Source organism: Ambystoma mexicanum, chromosome 2q (genome assembly GCF_040938575.1).
Source record: "Ambystoma mexicanum isolate Mex_15411 chromosome 2q, UKY_AmexF1_1, whole genome shotgun sequence".
Taxonomy (NCBI): domain Eukaryota; kingdom Metazoa; phylum Chordata; class Amphibia; order Caudata; family Ambystomatidae; genus Ambystoma; species Ambystoma mexicanum.
The window spans coordinates 766,241,516-766,260,668 of record NC_090924.1 but is presented as its reverse complement, the minus strand read 5'-3'; the positions used below and the strand labels follow the sequence as shown (position 1 = coordinate 766,260,668).

The 19,153-nt window shown below is 48.9% G+C and overlaps 1 protein-coding gene across 5 annotated transcripts in view; it reads left to right on the top strand.

Moving 5' to 3' along the window:
- DIP2C (disco interacting protein 2 homolog C) overlaps nt 1–19,153 on the top strand; it is a 2,321,522-nt gene that overhangs the window by 1,341,859 nt on the left and 960,510 nt on the right. For all 5 annotated transcript variants that reach the window (XM_069647998.1, XM_069647999.1, XM_069647996.1 and 2 more), the window contains one exon: nt 7,789–7,880. In XM_069647998.1, coding sequence (XP_069504099.1) covers nt 7,789–7,880 — 92 coding nt within the window. The remainder of the gene's footprint in view (nt 1–7,788; nt 7,881–19,153) is intronic.

Sequence of the window (19,153 nt, the reverse complement as noted above, 5' to 3'; positions counted from 1 at the left end):
TGGGGAAGAAAATCCATCTTAAAACCTTTCTAAGAATTAGGGAAATCACATTTTCTCAAATTAAACTACAAGTCCAGGAATCCCTTAGGGACTGTGAATAACAAGAGGGCTGAGGAGGCATGTAGAAGACTAGATTAGTCAGGCAAGCCTAATGACTCTAGACAAGGTCAGCCAATTAACCTTAACGGCCTGTACCTGGATGTAATTGGTCCACTTGAGGGCCATAAAATGCTGCAGCAGGGTGGAGCAGTAGAAAGAAGCTGGGGCAGGAGCTGGAAGGTCTGCAAAGAAGCGGAGCACATAGCCAGCAGTTCACAAAGAAGTGTTACCACAACCGGGACGCCGGAGTAGTAGGGAGGAGGCAGATTTCACCTGCAGACTCTGAGTTGGTCCTGTGCTCACAAACCCTGAATAGCTGTGGCAACACTGGTAGCAACAGGCTGTCTTTCCAGGTGTTCCTCATTGCTGTGAATGCAGAGCTGAAGTTGCAGTTGTTCCCAAGGCCTGTGTGCAAAAGCAAGCTGAGGGAAATTGGAGAGTAGGAGACTCTCCCTTGATGAGGACGGATCGGCGATACCTGTATAGAAGGGGAGGTGTGGATCCCAAGAATTCCTGTAGTAATATCAGGAGAAGAAACAGTCGGGAAGCAGCAGCAGCCTGCAGTCATTGTAATTGGGAGTTGAAAAGGACGCTTTGTACACCTGAACAGCAGAAGTACCTTGCCGGTAACTGTAGCCAGCTTTTAATTGCACTTGTGCTTCAATCTAAGCGAGTAAAAGTTAACCACATAGCGAGTAAAAGTTAAACACAGAAGTGGGAAGAGTTTTTATTGATGGGAAAGCAACACAGGCTTATGTGAAAGGCTTGCATGAAATAAAAGCATTTATTTTCCTTAACATCAGCATTACTTTTTTTTTGCTGAGCAGTCACGTGGCTCCTGTTAACATGGAGAACACTGCCGGTAACTTAATCCAAGTTAATTTGACTTTCCCAAAGAGTTGCAAGTATTGTTTAAAGGGTCAGCGCGTGTGATGTTTCCCGATACCTTGGAGGCTAAGTGCAGACCAAAAGGTGGGAATGTGTCTCTCTTTGAAGGGGCAGTTCATGAGTGAAACATAATCGTGTGTGCCTAATTTTGTTTGCAGTAGAAGTTCCACATCTTGCAACACATTAAAGGCTGAATCAGAAGTCATAGAAGAGGTTGAAGCTGAGGCCAGAACAAGCATTAACCAAGCCCACAGAGTGAACTCTATGAAATGCAAATCCCGCGCATGTAAGAACTGTACACCAGTGTTTTGAAGTTGTTGAATTCATTGTTGCCCAAGAATCTTCATCCAAAGCTGGAAGAGTGGCACAACAGCTTTGGGGTAACCAATGAAGGAAAGGTGTATATGAAGTTGGCGGAAGGGGAGCCAGGTACTTGCTCAAAAAAAATTGTTATATCTGCATGGCAGAGAATATTTGGATGAAGTGGTCTAGAACCTTGATGCAGATTTTATGTAGCTGCAAGACAGGAGAAGCGGCTGCCCTTTCTTATGGCATAGAAAGAAGAGTGCCTTGCCAACCTGTGAAGCTTGAAGTTGCAGTTGTAGCAGCAAATTACCTAATCACAGAAGTTGTAGTAGGAGTAGCAGGACTGTGGCTGTCAATATTTTGCCGAACTATAAAGGCTGGAAGAAGTAGCAGCTGAAGCTAACTGTGTGGCAAGGGAGCCTGCACTCACAGTTCTATCGCAGAAGGGAGTAGCTGAGATAGGAGCAAACCTAAAGCGAGAGCACCCTGACAAACTGTGTATATAAGATGCCACAGACGTTGAAAGCAGAGAAGTTTTTGTGCAAGAGGTGCTTTTGTCTTCAACTTCGTCTATTCCTTCCTGGAAGGAAGTCATCCAGGAAACTCCATTGGTGCTGTTATTTTCTTATGGAACTGTACAACTTTTCACCAAGCAAAGAAGAGACTTTTGCCAGTGGGGGAGCAGGATCTGCCCAGGACCACGAGAGGTCATCCAAGACAATAGGTGTTTGGTAACCTTTTATTTATGGTGATTCGAATGTTTGATGTTTAGTGTGAGGGTTAGTTTTGTGAATACTAGGAGGTTTTCCTATAGATCTTAAAATAGCTAGGGAATCCCCTGGTAGAGAGTAGGTTTAGTTAGGATTTCCTTTATAAATGTGTGTATAATAAAATGGCACATCCTGAGACAACTCAATACAGTTGTGCGCCTCACATTACTGACCCCTCACATCCGGTAACTCTTCATCTCAATCTTTAGTTCTACCAGATAAAGATAGGAAGCAGCTAGATGCTTTTGGAAAGCGGATTAGTACCACAGCTGCAATCACTATCAAAGCTGATAATTGTTGGTTTAAAATGGGACCTCTCTTAGACTTCTTGCCTGACGACAAGAGAGAGGCGGCTTTGGCTTTGCTGCATGAAGGTGAAATGGCATCGGATTGTGCGATCACCATAACTCTTGATGTAGCAAACTCCAGTTTCCGCCAGATGTGAAACAGGGCTGTCCCACAGCTTCAAGGTTGGTTGAGGGCCTCCAATTTCCACCCTGATGTGCAATCCAAGGTCATCGACATGCCTGTGGTGTCTACTTCTTTGGAAGAAGGTCGACGAAACCCTTCAAGCAATAAAGACAGACCTGGACACTGTCTGCTCCCTGGGCACTCTCCCTGAGTGGAGGCAGCCCTTTTGTTCTGGGAAGAGGAGACTCTCTAGGTCTTCCGGCGCATATCAGCAGACGTCCTGTCATCAGCCATCTCGTTCCACCTCACCGGAGGCTTGCAGAGAAAGGTTACCATCGTACAGAGGCACACAGGCGGCGCGGATCCAGCATCCACTCGCAAGCGCCAAAGCAGGCCTGGCCGGACTGTAGACCCGGGGTTCCACTTCAGCACCCCAGTGCGAGGCCGATTGTCGCAATTTGTCCACGAGTGGAATAACATCACCACGGACAAATGGGTGCCCAGCATCATTCAAGGAGGACACACCCTAGAATTTCTGGGCAAACGCCCCTCCATTCTGCCCGTAAGCAAAAGGGAAATAAATCTACCTCTCCTCCTTCGAGAGGTTCATGCCCTCCTGCTAATCCCAAAGATGACAAAGTAAAGGCCATGACCCTCGGGATTCAACAGCTGTCCTTGCTCAAGGTGACAGTGTGTTCGATCAAGTCTCTACTGGGGATGATGTCCTCCTGCATCTATCTGGTAGCTCACTGCAGGCTGCATATGAGGCCTCCAGGAGTTCCTACTTGCCAGGTGGAAGCAAGTGTCAGGCTTGTGGAATGACAAGATTGCACTCAACCCACAATTCCGATGATCACTCCAGTGGTGGAGGCATCCAACAACACCTAACGCAGGGGACCCCCTTTTGGCCACCAGCTCATTAATCCACTGTTACAACTGACGCTCCCCTGTGAGGGTGGAGTACACACACAGGAAGACTCCACGCCAGAGGTTTCTGGCTATCGGAGGACAAGCTACTCCACATCAACATCTTAGAGCTTTGAGCTGTGTTTTGGGCTCTCAAGTCTTTCCTACCCCAGCTGCATTGGAAGGTGGTCCACACCTTTACAGATAACATGACCACCATGTTTTACATCTGGAAACAGGGGGCACCCGCCCCCCCCCCATCCTCTCCAAGGAAGCTCAATCGCTATGGAACTGGGCTATAGCTCAGGGGATGTTCCTCATTCCACTTCACTTGGCGGGGATACACAACACAATAGCGTATTCCCTCAACAGGGAGCTATGATCCTGCCACGAGTGGGAACCCCATCATGATCAATTTTTGGCTACTGTTCGTAAGATGGGGTCACCATCAAATAGATTTGTTTGCCACAGCGGTGAACTCCCAAGTCCCAACAGTTTGTCAGCAATATCCTCAGGTGAGGACTCTAGGGGGCGCCTTTTCCATCCCTTGGGGAGGGGGGTGCGGGATCTGTTTCTCTACGCGTTTATTCTGATCCCTCTTAGTCTAAGAGTACTCAATACACTCAATCATAGCCACTGCAGGATGATTATAATTGCTCCAGCATGGCCTCGTCAAATCTGTTACTCCGAACTGCTGCACCTGTCGGTTGCACTGTGCATCAAACTTCCTCCTCTTCCTGATCTACTATCCAGGGAAGGTGGAGCCATCCTGCACCACGACCCAGCATCTCGGAAGTTGCGGGTCTGGCTCCTGCAGCCCTAGAATTTGGACATTTCCAGTTACCCTTGGAATGCCGTGAGGGTCTGGCCAGAGCTAGAGCTCCATCAGCTCTTTCCTGCTAAAAGTATAAGTCTAAAAGTTTTTCTGTGTGGTGTCAGTCTCAATGACTCCATCCTCGTCGTATCAAGCCTAATCAAATCCTGCTTTATCTTCTGTCCTTGGCAAAAGCAGGGCTAGCACACTCTTCCATAAAGGTTCATTGGACTGCTATCCCTCATTACGTTTGGATGAATGGCAAATCTTCTCTTTGGTCACATAGGCAGAGACATTTGGTTCCACCAGCCATCTGAAGGTAAGTGACACAGTAGGTACAGCTACATACATGAAACATTTTTAAAATAACCCAATTGTTCCTGTTATTTTCATTTCCTCGTCCCCGTTATAGGTGTTGGTATATACATTTTACTGGCACCTAAACGGGAACTATTTGGGCCAGGATTTACATGTGGAATGAAGTTTGATTTAACAGTATTCAAGTATCTGAAGATATCTGGTTCTCACTCTGCAGCCCTTGCTGTCTCAGACCGGCAGAAGCCATGGCCATTTATTGCAACATCTGTGTTGCAGAAAACAAGGTTAGGATGGTGGACTCAGCACTGGATTTTACAAAGGGGTTATCGGTAGTGGCACCTCTGTGGTACAGGACACTGCACCAACCAGTGAATTCCACACAACCCTCGGGGAACAAGATATCTTTGGGGGCATCATAACCCCGAGAGGCTAACGGTTCCTTGCAGGACCTTCCTGCATGCCTTTCTTAAGGGGCCTTAGACGAGTACTCATCAAGGAAAATGTCAGGGTAGCCAGTCAAGAAAAATGCAAGGGGCGCTAGCCAGAAGAGCATTTTGGGTGAATTGATGGTACATTTTCTCACTTATTTTAACCTCTTACGTAGGTGACTTGGTGTGAATTCAATGATTTGATATGTGAATTATGCAGCACATTAATGCCCTCAGTGCTAAACAGGATAAACAGATATATTCCAAGAGTGACAGAGCCACAGTGTTTACATAAGGTTTATGTATGTGTTTCCTCCGTGGTAGCAGACTTAAAGTACTCAATGTTATCAAAGTTATTGGGTCTTGTAAGAGAGGACAGGGGTGTATGGTGGTTAGCGGCATAGTAGGAGGAAGGCAAGGTCTCTCATTAGAAGGATGGTGCTAGGCAGGATGGAGAAACTATGCTGTCCAAGCAGTTAATTATGGTGATGTGTGTTCCAGCCTCCATGAATGTAATTGTGGGGAGTGTAGGGAAGGCATGGTATCACAAGTATTGACACTGACACAATGGATACAACTTGTAAAACGGTTATTGAAAATGTTCGGGTTGGACAAACTCCTATTTTGCCCTATACCTAAGATGTGAGTAATCTTGACCATCAAACCATAAACAAAATGGTCCTAGTGAAGTCTGTCAAATCAAAATGGCCTATAGTAACAAAAACCCTAATGCCTGCCCTATCTCTTTTACAAAAGTGTAAAAAGGAGAAATGTATGCAAAAGGAAAAAAACAGTGTTCAAATGATAATGTGGCTGAACCAGCTCACCTCCCCACGTTAGGCCTCAACGGGGTAAGGTGATCCTTGTAGGCAGGATGACACACTCTGGCTCGGTCTCCAAACAGTACACACTTCAAAACCATGGATCGAGGCTCGCCTGGCCTTCCACGTTAAACAGTCTCTTTCTCTGACTTCAAAATGTATGTTTCAACAAAAACCTTCACAAAAGTCCCCCTCTGCCACGCTCAGACCTCTCACAATAAAGTTCAACACAAAGTTGAAGGGGGGGGTCACTTCCACAAGCTTAACGCACTTTGGGTCTCCCTCAGTCGGGCTCGGACCCCTTTCGTATGTCGAAGTCTTTCAAATGTACATGGTTGTCTTACAGACCACCGCAGCACTACTTCGACTCAATGTTCACTAGTTTACTTTCACTCTTGCCGTTTATTCGCCTTTTAGCTTCAAACAATGTAACTTTCACTAAGACTTTAAAATGGGCTACTTTCTTTCACCAGACCACTGTGTTACTTAGTATCACTGGTCTTGCAGCTGTATTTTACTTTACAGTTCATTGACAGCTCTGCCTTTCTTCACGTCTCATCCACATGTGTGCAGCCTTTACTTGGGATATGATGTTGCTACTTCATTCACTTTAACCCACCTCAATTTCTCAGGTTGCTTGCCAACTCACCGGCTGTGTGCGCTTCTTTCTTATTTTTCGGTTTCCAATTTTCTAGTCATGGTTAGTACCACAGGTTTGGCCTTGCCTTCCCAACTCTGCCGTTCACCAGGGAGGGTAGCTGGCGTCCTTGAAACACAATGCAATCTTCACTTGTGGGATCTGGCCTTGTCCACGTGTCTTTCGTGGTTTGTGGGAGGCAACGACCTCCAGTAGGGGGAAGCCTTGGTGTTTTTGACCTGCTGCTCTCGTCCCTTGGTCCGTTGCTCTGCTCCCGTAGGTGTGGCTTCGTCCGGGAAGTTCTGCTAGTTTTCGTGTTCCGCCTTGCTCAGAGTGTATCTTTAGGTGTTGCCTTTTATTCGTGTGAGGAGAACTAACTGGTATCAGATGTATGCACTTAGGGCATATCTGCATGGCCTCTTGGCAAGTTGGGTTTTGAAGTAAGGGGTTGCATGAGGGGAGCATGCTGTCTTGAATGGTTGGTTGAAGTAGACTAGACTATCCCTGATTTTTGGCTGAGCGTCATTATGGCAGACCAAGTATTTTGGCACAGAACGGAATAACTTTAAATGGTAAGTAAAATGCTTGATCTGAGCAGATCATTTAGCTTTCTGTTTGCTTGGGAGGGGTGAACGTTTTGGAAGGAACATTTTTCTCAACCCTGATTTGTTCCATGTAAATAGGACAATTTATATGCTCTCTTTTCAACGAACACTGTGTGATTTACATTTCTTTAAAGGCTTTTGATTGTCTTAAATGCGCCGCATTGAACACCTACCTGGATGTCTGTGCATTAATCCCTTGCTTGGGGCTTTTAAGGGATTCCTGCCAATAGTTTAGAATGCTCCCAGTATGACGTCTGTTGTACTAGTGATTTAGTCGCTCACTCATGCAGGTACTTAATGACTAGTTGTATGTGTTTTGGGACCTTTCCGATATTTTTTCTAATTTTATTATTCTTTTCAGAAGTAATGAAAACCTCTTTCAGTGGGCATATGCGCCTATGTGTCAGACGAGCATTCACAATTCTTTGTTTGTAGCTGTACTTTGTTCATGGGTCAACATGATCATTGAAATGTGGCCATTTTCACCCTATTACTTATGGTTTGTGAGACACAAGGAAATAAGTTACAAATGTTCTCGTAGCAAAAAGATTCATGGAGAATGTGACAGCTGCCACAGCACTCCTACCTATATATCACTGATGCCTGCGTTAACCGGTGTGCGGTCTGCTATCGCTTCAATATCCAAGCTAATTTCAGTATCAGCCAGTTCACTTTGAGTATATCACGTTTTCTTTGATCTTATGTTTCTTTTACATGTGTATTATTAAAAAAAAAACACAACAGTGGTTGTAACCACAGAACTAATATTGTTTATTTTTAAATAGGTAAACTATGGACCAGAAGTATGAAAGTTGCTTACAACATTCTTCATAAATTGGGCACAAAGATGGAGCCTATGGTCAGACCTGGAGACAGAGTAAGTGCATTTTTTTTTGTGGTGGTTTCATAGCTTTAACGTGGTCATGTACAAACCAGAAGTGTGGATGATTCCAAAAGCAGTGCATTGGGAAATTAGTGTGGCACTCAGATGTTTCCGAGCCCAAATTTGTTTTTCTTAGTGACATAATGTTGTAGGGCGAAGGGCTGCGTGTGTTTTGATTGTGCCACACTCACATTCAACTTTGTTGTTGTAGATATGTAGACTCTTTGCTAGTTAGACTTGGAGTAAAAGAAACATTAACTAGCAACACAGTCGAAATACAAGACGGCTGTGGATTGATACATTTCACCCTATTATCTATTCCGAACTCCTCCATGGAATGGAAAGACTACCCCCGTTTTCCCGGGAGTACCCACTTGTCATTTCCCTGCCAGCAATTTTAGTTACCAATTTCTTTATTTAATATATGGTTCCTTTACACCCCAGATGTTGTGCTGGGTGTTAGTGGCCATAATGCAATGTTTTGCAAGCCGTATCGACTGTTAATGGTCACCAAACATCGCATTATCACCTAAATCAAACACCAAAATTGTATGTTAAGTTTCTCACTCACATGGGGTGGAGACCAGTAACACACACTCGGTTCATCTTGTCTACAGTCTTGGTAAGTTTGCTTTAGTTCTGATTACATTTCTTTTGAGTTAAGCTATATCCTCTCTTGTCTGAGGCCTCTCTTGGCCTCTGTGCCCTCCTGCCCAGGGCATGGCACAAGGCTTTAAAATGGTGGAGAGGTACATGGCAAAGCCTATCAGGCCGACGGACATCTTGGATCCAGCTCAGGGCCCACCAGTGCTTTTTTCCATCGAATGGGATTTGCAGGAGTATCCCAGCCCCCTTCCTACTGGAAGCGGCAGCAAATCTTACGGTGCAGGCTTCTGGTCGCCTCAGGGATACATCTACCAATCACAGCCTTAAGACAGCACGCACTAGGCGCCTCAGCGCTTTGACCAGGAGCAGAGGCCCAGCACCTCGGAGGCATCTTCGAGCGCTTCCTCTTCCTCAAACATTCCCCTCAGATGAATGGGCTCCTGAAGCACATTGTGAAGGAGGTCATCCCACAGGCGGCGCTGCCCCTAGCCCCTTCCTCTGGGTACTCCTCCTGTTCCTCCAGCGATGCTAGTTCCAGTGCGGGTTGCTCCCCCGGTCCAGGTCTTGCTGGTTGTTCTGACCCTTTCACCTCCTCCTGTACCACCAACGCCTGCCCCTCAGCAGCCGTTGGACCTGTTTGCGGCTCCTGACATAGGCGGGACCCCGCTGACACCTGTGTCCCAAGGTCTGGATTCACCTCGGTCTGTGAGAAGGGGGCTACAATGAGGACGATGACGCCCAGGGTGATGAACCCTCGGCATCCGCTAAGGCCTTTCATGACCGCTTTCATGTCCTGGTGGAATTGTTGGGGGTCCCTCTGCCAGAGGAAGCCCCCATGTTTTAGGAGTGCTAGCAGAGGTCTTGGGGAAGCCTACCGTGATCCGGTCTGGCATTTCTCTCCAGAAGGTTGTTTTGCAGGTGGTGCGAAAGGTCTGGGAGAAGCCCAGGGCCAACGCCCAGATGAACAAGAAGTTGGACAGCAGATTTAGGCTGACAGACAGGGAGCCAATCCTCCTCGCCTCCTACCCGCAGCCTCATTCTTCCCTAGTGGCTGGGGCCTACTTGTATTCTAAACCAGCGTCCTTGTCGTCTTCCTCTACGGGAGCCACCTCCAGTTGCCTCTCCAAGGAGGACAAATTCCTCGAGTCTTTGGGAAAGCGCTGTTATTCCATCTCAGGACTGCATCTGCATCAGGCCAACGCAGACACCCTCTTGGGCGTGGCTAACCAGGCTCTGTGGCGGGAGCTCAGGGAATTTCTGCCTGACCTCCCGGGCTGGCAGATGTGTGCGCCATTGCTCATTACCTCATTGAGTCTTTGTTCGCCACATCGACACAGCCAGCAGAGGGCTGTGCCTTGGATTCGAGATAAGGACTGCGTGGATGCACATCCCTAAGTTTTCATCTGACGTGCAGGAACAGATCCTGGTTCTGCCCTTGGAAGGCGAGGACCTTTTTCATTCGTCAACTGATGACGAGTTGACAAAGAAGAAAACCTCCATTCAAACCGCCAAGTCCTTGGCCATCTTGACAAACCAGGTCAGAAATCCTTCCCTCAGTGCCAGGGAAGGAACGAGTTCAAGCCCTGCACCTCTTTGGCTTCAAAGGGTTTCAGGACCGCAGTGACGGTTCGCCCAGCAACAACGGGAGGAAGCAGGCAGAGGGTGACGTGCAGGTTTTGCTGCTCCCCATCCTCTGCCTCTGACACCAAGAAGCAGTGACGTCAAGGTCGGGGAGCACAGCACACCTGTGGGTGGTCGTTTGGCTCTGTTTCAGGACACCTGGAAGTGTCTTTTCAACAACCCATGGATCCTATCCTTAGTCTCCACAGACTTCAGTCTTCCTCTTCCTTTGCCTCTACCATCCTCTCCTCCTCTTCGTCATATCATGTTCGTCATATCATGCCTCTTTCGCGGGAGGTCCTTTCGCTCTTGGAGATGCAGGCAATAGAACCGGTTCCTCTTGTAGACAGGGGCTCTGGGTACTATTGCAGTATTTTTGCAGTACCCAAGAAAAACCAGGCTGCTTGAGGGTTGTCCTGGACCTGTCATTTCTAAATCTGTCTTTACCGCTGGAACGCTTCAAGATGAGTACTCCTGCGCACATAGCCAAGTCTCTGTGTGCAGGGGACTGGCTGTGTTCCCTGGATCTCAAGGATACGTACCTGCATGTTCCCATCTACCAATTGCATCTGAAGTTTCTGTGGTTCACGATTGTCGTACCACTTTCAGTACAATGTGCTGCCCTTTGGCCTGAAATCGGCTCCTCTTGTCTTCACGTAGTTCATGAACGCAGTGGCGGGTCTTCTCTGCTTGGAGGGCTATCATCTGTACGCATATTTGGATGACTGAACGGGGTGAAGGCGGGGTCACCAGAAGAGGTGGTGCACTCCTGCCAGAGATTGGCGGATCTCCTTCATCCACTGGGGTTCTCCCTACCCAGAGGAAGTCACAGTTGTGCCCTTCTCCGGAACTGGTCTTCCTAGGGGTGCTTTGATACACTACCGTTCAGCAGGTGTTTCCTGCGCCAGAGAGGCTTCTGTCCCTCTGCAAGGCGGTGGGGCACTTTCTGGCCAACACAACCACATCGGCATGGTGGGTCCAGCACATTCTGGGCCTGATGGCCTCCTGTGTGCTTACTGTACAGCACGCTCCTCTCAAGATGAGGCAAATCCAGCTCCACCTGGCGGCCAATTGGGATCAGGAGACAGGGGTCTCAGTCGGACAGGATCCCAATACCACTGCTACTACTGCACGATCTTTGCTGGTGGTTTACGGATGGCAATGTTTCAGTGGGAGCCCCCTTCATCTGGCCGGAGCCTATTCTGTTGGTGACGACTGACTCCTCTCTTTTGGTCTAGGGGGCTGCTCTCGAAGGCTATGCGATTCATGGAGTATGGTCCATGACGGAAACCCTCCTGCATATCAATCTGCTCGAGCTCAGCTGTGGGCCTGGCCATCAAGGCGTTTTTGCCCGTCATCGGAGACAAGTCTGTTCTGGTAGGACGGACTATTCTACTACAATGTTTAACCTGAACAAGCAGGGTGGCACCCGTTACCCCCCTCCCCCCCCCCTGCATGTAGGTGGTATTGATCTGTAAATGGATTTCAGCAGTACAACTCCTGGGAGACAGCAATGCAGAAGTGGACCAGCTGAGCCACCTGGGGTTCACCTCCTAGAGTGGAAGTTGCACACCGACTCCCTGATGCCCCTGTCTCTGGGGGATGCCTTCAAGATTTGTTGGCATGGCCCCAGGTGTTATGCCTTCCTTCCCACCTCTTTTCTCCAACGAACCCTCCACAGGTTTCGGGCTTTGGTGGGTTGCAGCATCATCCTGATTGCCCCCCCCACTGGCCTTCGGGACCCTGATTTTCGGACCTGCTGCAGTTGTGCTCCCAGGGTCCCCTCCTCCTTCCGATATCTAGCAGAGGATTCCTGGCACAGCAGGGGCATTTGGGGGGAGGGGGCAGTGGAACATCCAGACCCAGCCAAGATGGCACTAACGGCCTGATTCCTGACCAGCTGAGGCTTCAGCATGCTCCATTTTCGGACGACAACTGGCACATGATTCAGCAGGCTTGGAGGCCCTCGACTCGGTCCTACTATAAGAGTAAATGGACTAGGTTCTGCCATTGGGCTTGTGACAAGGGTCTGGACCCTGTCACTTGTCCTCTGGGTGACGTACTGGCTTTTTCAGCACACCTGGCTTGTTCTGGAGTTCAGGTGAATACGTGTTGCAGTTATCTGGTGGCCATTGGGGCTTACAAGAATTGCCCTGAGTATTTGTTTTTTGCGGCCAGCCCAGTGGTTAAGGCCCACCTTAAGGGGTTGTGTAGGCTTTTTCTGTCGGTGCATAGGCCACACCCGGTCTGGGGCGTCAGTGTAGTTTTTGCAGCTTTGCAACGCATGCCTTTCGAGCTGATGGCCTCTGTGGACATCCACTTGGTGACACTAAAGACAGTTTTACTGGTGGCTTTAAACTCTGCACGCAGTGTTGGTGAGCGGCAGGCGCTGTCCTCGTGTGAGCCCTTCACCACGTTTCACAACAAGGTCATCTTGCGCACTCACCCAAACCTGTTGCCCAAGGCGGTCCCTCCATTTCATCTGAATCAAGAGATCTGCCTGCTGGTGTTCTTCCCGAACCTGCAGTCCGGGGCCAGAGGGCCCTGCATTCCTTGTACCTCAAGAGGGTCCTCAAGTTTGATCTCTCTTGAACAAAATCCTTCAGGAATTCTGAGGCATTGTTCATGACTTTTGGGTGCTCCTCCCCCAGCTCTCAGGCTTCCATCGCCCGTTGTATGGTTCAGTCCATCTCTGAGGCATACACGGCCATGGGCAAACCTCTTTCTGAGGGGATTCATGCCCATGCAGTCAGAGCAACGGCCATGGCCCTCGCATTTCAGAGACATCCTTCTTGGGATGTCATCAGCAAGGCGGCTACTTGGCCACTCAGTTGGCCTTCTGTAAGCACTATTCACTGGACACCAACTCCAGGCGTTATACAGAGTTTGGTCAGGCGGTTCTGAATAACCTTTTTGCTTTTTCCTAGATATGAGGCAGGGTATCACAGCTCCACCCTATGTTCTTGTTCAGTGGAATCACCCACAAGGATGGCGGTAAGGGGACGGGACATATGAGCAATAGTTACTCACCATAGTGACTAGAGTACTCAGTCCATAGACCGCCTTCCTCCATACGTCCCACCCACCTTCCCCCGCTAATATTCCAAGAGCTAACTAATATGTACTAAGAGTAGCCAGGTATCTAAGACTACCACTGCGCTGTTGCCTCCTTAGACGCTGTGAAAGTGTGTAACGCCATCAGATGGGAATGGTTATATGCAGCCTTAACAAAGTTGGTATTGGGCGAGGCTACATTCGGTGGGTACATTTGCTATATACCGGGCCGATGGCTAGGGTCAGAACAGGACAATACTTCTCAAAACAGTGGGAACTTGCACAAGCCACTAGACAGGGGTGCCTGTTATCCCCAATGCTTTTAATCCTTGCTATGGAATGGGTTGCAGCGTTTCTTAGAAATGAGTATTGAGATGCAGGCATATGTATAGATGGAGTGCATCATTTAATGTCTATGTATGCAGACGATATGCTGCTCTGCATACAGCAGCTTGAAGTGAACTTGCCCTACATATTGGAGGTTCTCAATGGTTTTGACACACTATCGGGCATCACAATCAATCTCAAGAAGTCTTGCTTGTTCCCACTAGATAACCTGACTAGGGGGAAAAAAGACCTACTACCCACCCTAGCGCTAAAATGGAACACAGAAACTTTTTGCTACTTGGGGATAGATCTATACCATGATCCCTCGGCTGAGCACATACACAAAACGTTAAAGCGTTGGATGCTATCACAAGGTGAATGAATTTCTGGGTAAGGTTGCCCCTATCACTAATGAGCAGGGCAGCGTTGTTAAAAGCGGTAGTACTGCCTAGATTGCTACATTATTTTGTAGACATTCCATATAATATAACCAAAACGCTTCTTCAGCATGCTAGACTCCGAGTGCAAACGATTTTTATGGCAGAACAGACGGTGTAGGTTGGCTCTATCTACGCTGCAGAGAGCTCATGAGAAGGGAGGGATCAGAGTACGACCTTTTGAACTTTATTTCTTAGCGAGTCAGCTACAGTTCGTAGTGGGATGGCTGGCAGACAAACGACACATCCATGCTACAACCAGCAATAAAACAGTACTATCTAAAAGAGATTTTGTGGGTTTCAACTGCCCATTTCGGAAATCAGCCATACCTGGTGACATTGGGCATTAAGCTTGTAAAATACTAGAGGTAAAATACCCAGCTTCCCCACAGATCCCCCTGGCTGTGGTGCTGTCAGATGGACGGCAATTAAGATCTGCTATACGTAAACACTGGGAGAGCTTAGGGGTGATTCTTTGCCAGGTGACACATTCATGGACTTCCAAGCATTGCAAGAGCGCACAGGCTTACATGAGGGACACTATTTACTACATTGAACCATCATATATACATTAAAACGACGATGGCCAACGCTTAGCAAACAGTTGGATATGCACGCTGCAGTGGAAGCCATATTCGAAATTTCAGAGGGAGAACACACACTGTCTAGGCTCTACGATCTACTCCTCTCTGATAATTTCTTGGGAGCGTTGGGAGTACGACCGAAATGGGAGATGGACTTGGGGAAACCCTTCACAGATGCAGAATGGTCGAAAATACTTATGTACCATAAACAAGTATGTAGAAATGCCAAACTGCAACTTTTACAACTGTATATCAAACACAAAGCTTACTTAACGCCTCGTAAGATCTCTACATTTATAGGTGCAGACAAACAACACTGCCCTAGATGTAACGAGGAAAATGAAGGGATGCTGCACATGTTCTGGGTTTGTTCGGTAATACAACAACATTGGGGAGGAATTTCGAACAGAATGTTCCCGGGGAGCTTTTTTGTTGGGAGTTTTCCCACGCTTGAAGAATAGATGATATATGGGTAGGATTAAGGACCTTGCCTACGTGTTTGCCAAGCGCAGGATACCAATGGCTTGGAAATACTCAAAAGGCCCTGCAGTAACGATGTTGTGGAATGATATACAAAAATGGTCCTTGGCAGAAACACCAGTTTGGCAGAAGGCGGCCATTCAAGGCTTAAATGACCACAGTGACGATATTGTGTCGTGGAACGAGTTAACACAGTCTTTGTTTGCACCAATGATCACTGTACTTGGGAGCTGGTATACTGCATAACAAGTTGTAATCTGTTAATGTAATTGCAAAGGGGAAGGTATCAATGGACCTGAGGGGAGACCAGCAGTAAGGACTGACAAAGGCTTGTAATGTTATGTTTTGTATCGCGACAAAGGCCCTCATTACGACCCTGGCGGAGGACCATGGTGCAATTTGCACCATGGTCCATGGCGCTAAGCTGCCAACTCCGCCATGGTGGTTGGCGGACTTACCGCCCCATTCCGACCTTGGCGGGGCGGTAAGTCCCCAATCCCCATTTACCCTTCCCCATTCCCATTTTTGCCCCATAGGGTATAATGGGAGTGGGGAAGGCGTTAATTACGCCACCGTAAATTACGGTGGCGTAATTAACAACAAGTCCCGTAGCGCCATGGATTTTTCCGCCTGCAAAAAGCAGGCGTAAAAATCACCATGGCGCTACGGGAACTCGTAGTCAGGCGGAAAGGTACGCCATGCTTTACGCCGGCGTAAACCCCTTTCCGCCAGGGTCGTAATGAGGGCCAAAGTCTTGGGCATCCAGGTGCCGAGAGACAGGAGTATGAGGCTCAAGCTACTAAAAGAATCAATCATATTGGTTGAAAAACACTGTTTTTAGCTGCTTGTTGGGTTGTTTGTATAGTGCGGGAGGGGAGGGAAATCTACTGATGGCATAATAGATATGTTCATGTTGTGGACATCATGCGAGAGGTTCTTGAATGATGTACACTGGTATATTGTGTAGGTTACGGTTCGTTTGTTGGAAAATAAAATAGTGTTAAAAAAAGAGTAGCCAGGCATCTAAGCATCCAATGTGTTCAAAGGGGACTGAGGAAAGGTGCCAGAGGACGGGGCCTCGGCGGGGCGTTCCCACGGCCAAAGCCGCTCCCCTGGTCGCTTTATTAAATTTAAAGGTGAAGCTCAATACTCCTACGTCCCGTCCTTTTTCCTCCATACTTGTGGGACATTCCTCCGTCCTGTGGGACGGGACCGGAGCACTTTGTAAAAAGAATCAACATTTTTCAAAAATGTGTCATCCTCTTTTTACATGGGGTAACGCACGCGGCTGTAACCCTGCCCTCCTTGGCTCCGCCCAGCACATCGCCCATCAGTCCTTTTCTCCGCTCGATCGGGACTGGATGCACTTGCATCTTCGGAAGATTTTTTTCCTTCCAGTGTCGTCCTCTCCTGCTCCAGCTTAGCGGTCGCAAGTCTTGTCAGTGACGCTTTGCTAGGGCGGACCCTCATCCTCTTTGTTTAGAGTGCTTGGGTCCGGACCACCGGTGGGACCCGTGCTTTTACTGCGACTCCCTTTCGGTCCGGGCGCTTCAACGTCGTTTGGAGCAGTGGGAGGAGGTGTTCCAGCGCGCTCCTCTATTGAATTTTCTTACTTTCATCGCGGAAAAGAAGAAACCCCCGGTGAGTTCTTTACTTTTTAGAACACCCCGGCCGGAGGACTCCTTCCCGGGGTCTTCCCGGTCCGGGAGGAGCGTCAAAAGCTCTGTTACCGGGGTTTGCCCTAAGGTGCCTTCTAGGCCTAAAAAGTGTACCAGAGTTTTCTCCGAGGGTCTCCGTAAGGGGCCTATTGACACCGGATTACTATCTGAGGCCCTTCCTGTGGGGGCTATTTGTGAGCCCAGCTCTACTGTGGCGACGGGTACCGAAGCTTGCTTCGAGGTCTCCCTGGCTGGAACTTCCCGTAAAAACACTGGGGTACGCCATGAGGCCTCAGTTAAGGCTGTTAGTACTGAACAAAAGTTCCAGGGCCTTGGTGAAAGGGCTTTAGATACCGGGCCCGGGTCCGAGGCCCCTTGTTTGGTGGCTAGGGTGACCAACAGTTCTGAGAGGCCTGTTAAGGTTTTGTCGGTGAGGTGTGTTCCTTATCGTTCCCGTGACACCAGACCTGTTGTGGGGGCACGGAGTGAGGTCTTAGACCGTAATTCCTCAATTACCGGCAGTACCGAGGTCCTTCCGTTGAAGGCTTCTCTGGCTGATAGCATGTCTCAAAAACATTCTAGGCCTCACAGCACCGATTCGGCTGAGGTTCCTTGTATCAAGGCTAAAATGAAGACCCCTGACTCACCTGTGGAGACCCCTGTCTCACTTCAACACGTGTTGCAGTTCTCCTCAAGTGCTGACAAAATGGCGGCCGCTCCCGCCAAGACTACGGTGGCCATTTTGGATAACTCCCTTACAACGACGCCATCGGCCCTAGGTGTGGGGAGTGGATTTTCAGGTGAAAATCATTTTCCTTGTGCACATCCTTTTCGTCCAGTTTATGACTGGAACGCTCGGATGCCCATTCCACACAGTGTCTCGCTTCCTGAGGCATCGGCGCCCTTGATTTATGTGGACTCCAGTGGAGAAGGGCCCTCTTGGCACCCCTCTCCCTTGCGTCCCTGGAATTACTCCGCTCATAAGAGGCCTCCTCCAGTCGCGCCTAAATCATCGACGGAGGACGTCTTTTTCGGCAAGTTTCAAAGTCTAATGCATTCCGACCCCATGAAGGAGTATTTTCGAGACTTGTTTAGGGAGATATGCCCGCCAGCTCCGACACCTGTGGTTCCGCCGGCGCCACCTTTACCGGCTGGACCTCCCCCGACTCTTCCTCCCTTGCCTCCGTTGTCCCCATTGGACAAGTCTACAGTGGTGCCTGATGCAACTCAGCCTGAACCGGATCTGCTGGACGACATACAAGAGGATCAGGACAGCAATGACCAGCCCCGTTCTGTCAGAGCCTTTCACGACCGGGTGTTGGGCATGATGTGTTCATTGGATGTTCCAGTACCTGAGGCACCCGCTCCGCAGGAGGGCGTGCTTTCAAGGGCGTTTACCATGTCTCCTTCGGAGCGTACCGGCTTGTTCTTACAGAAGTACGCTTTGGCAGAGGTCCATAAAGTTTGGGAAAAACCACACTCTGGACTGTTTGTCAACAAGAAGATTGACGTTTGTTATAGGCTCCATTTTTCAGAAGAGGTGGCTTTAGCGTTGTGTCCTCCCCCCTCCTCCACGGTAGTGGCTGCGGCCACTTTACAATCCAGACCTGCTGCATCGTCTTCCGCAATGGCTGCAGGTTCTGGCTAAAGAGGACAAGCTTCTTGACTCTTTGGGAAGGAGGATTTTTGCTAATTCAGCTCTGCAGTTATGTCAAGTGAACGCAGAACTGGTGTTAGCGGGGGCAAATATGAAAATGTGGAAAGGTCTGTCGTAATTTGAGGAATTTATTCCTGCCGAAAAGCTAGAGGATTTCAGAGCGGGTTTGTCAGATGCTAGGGTCCATGCACAGGACATGCTGGAGGCTGCGGCACATCAAGTCAACACCTCGGCTCGCGGCCTCATGCTTGGCGTGGACACCTCTCGTCAGGCTTGGCTGCACGCCACCAAGTTCTCTAAAGAGGTGCAGGATAAGGTTTTGGACCTGCCCTTTGACGGCAAGGAGCTTTTTCATTCCTCAGCGGACGTTGAACTGACCAAAACTAAGGATAGCACTCAGACCGCCAAGTCTTTGTCGGTCCTGGTGAAACCGCCTTTCAAGGCAAGAGAACGTCCTCGCAGCCTCGGCCTTCCTCTGGTTTCAGGGGTTTTCTGCACCGAAAGTCCTGCAGGGTTGACACCCCATCGGGAAATTCCTGCCAAAGGCAGCAGCGGAGCCGATTTTTCTCCCGTTCCTCAGCCTCCTCTTCAGGTTCAGGTGGCGCCACTACCGAAAAACCAGCTAAATGAAATTTCTCTGCGCTTGCACGAGACCCCGGTGGGAGGGCGCATTGCGTCTCATTGGGAGGCGTGACAGACCATAACAGAGGACCGGTGGGTCTTATCAGTCGCTCGAGCAGGCTTCCGCTTCCCCCTTCACCCAACCCCACCCATCAATCCTCCCTTCCAGCAGTCGGGGTCGCCCTCCCTCAGAGCTGAGATTCAGAAGTGCTGGATCTCAGGG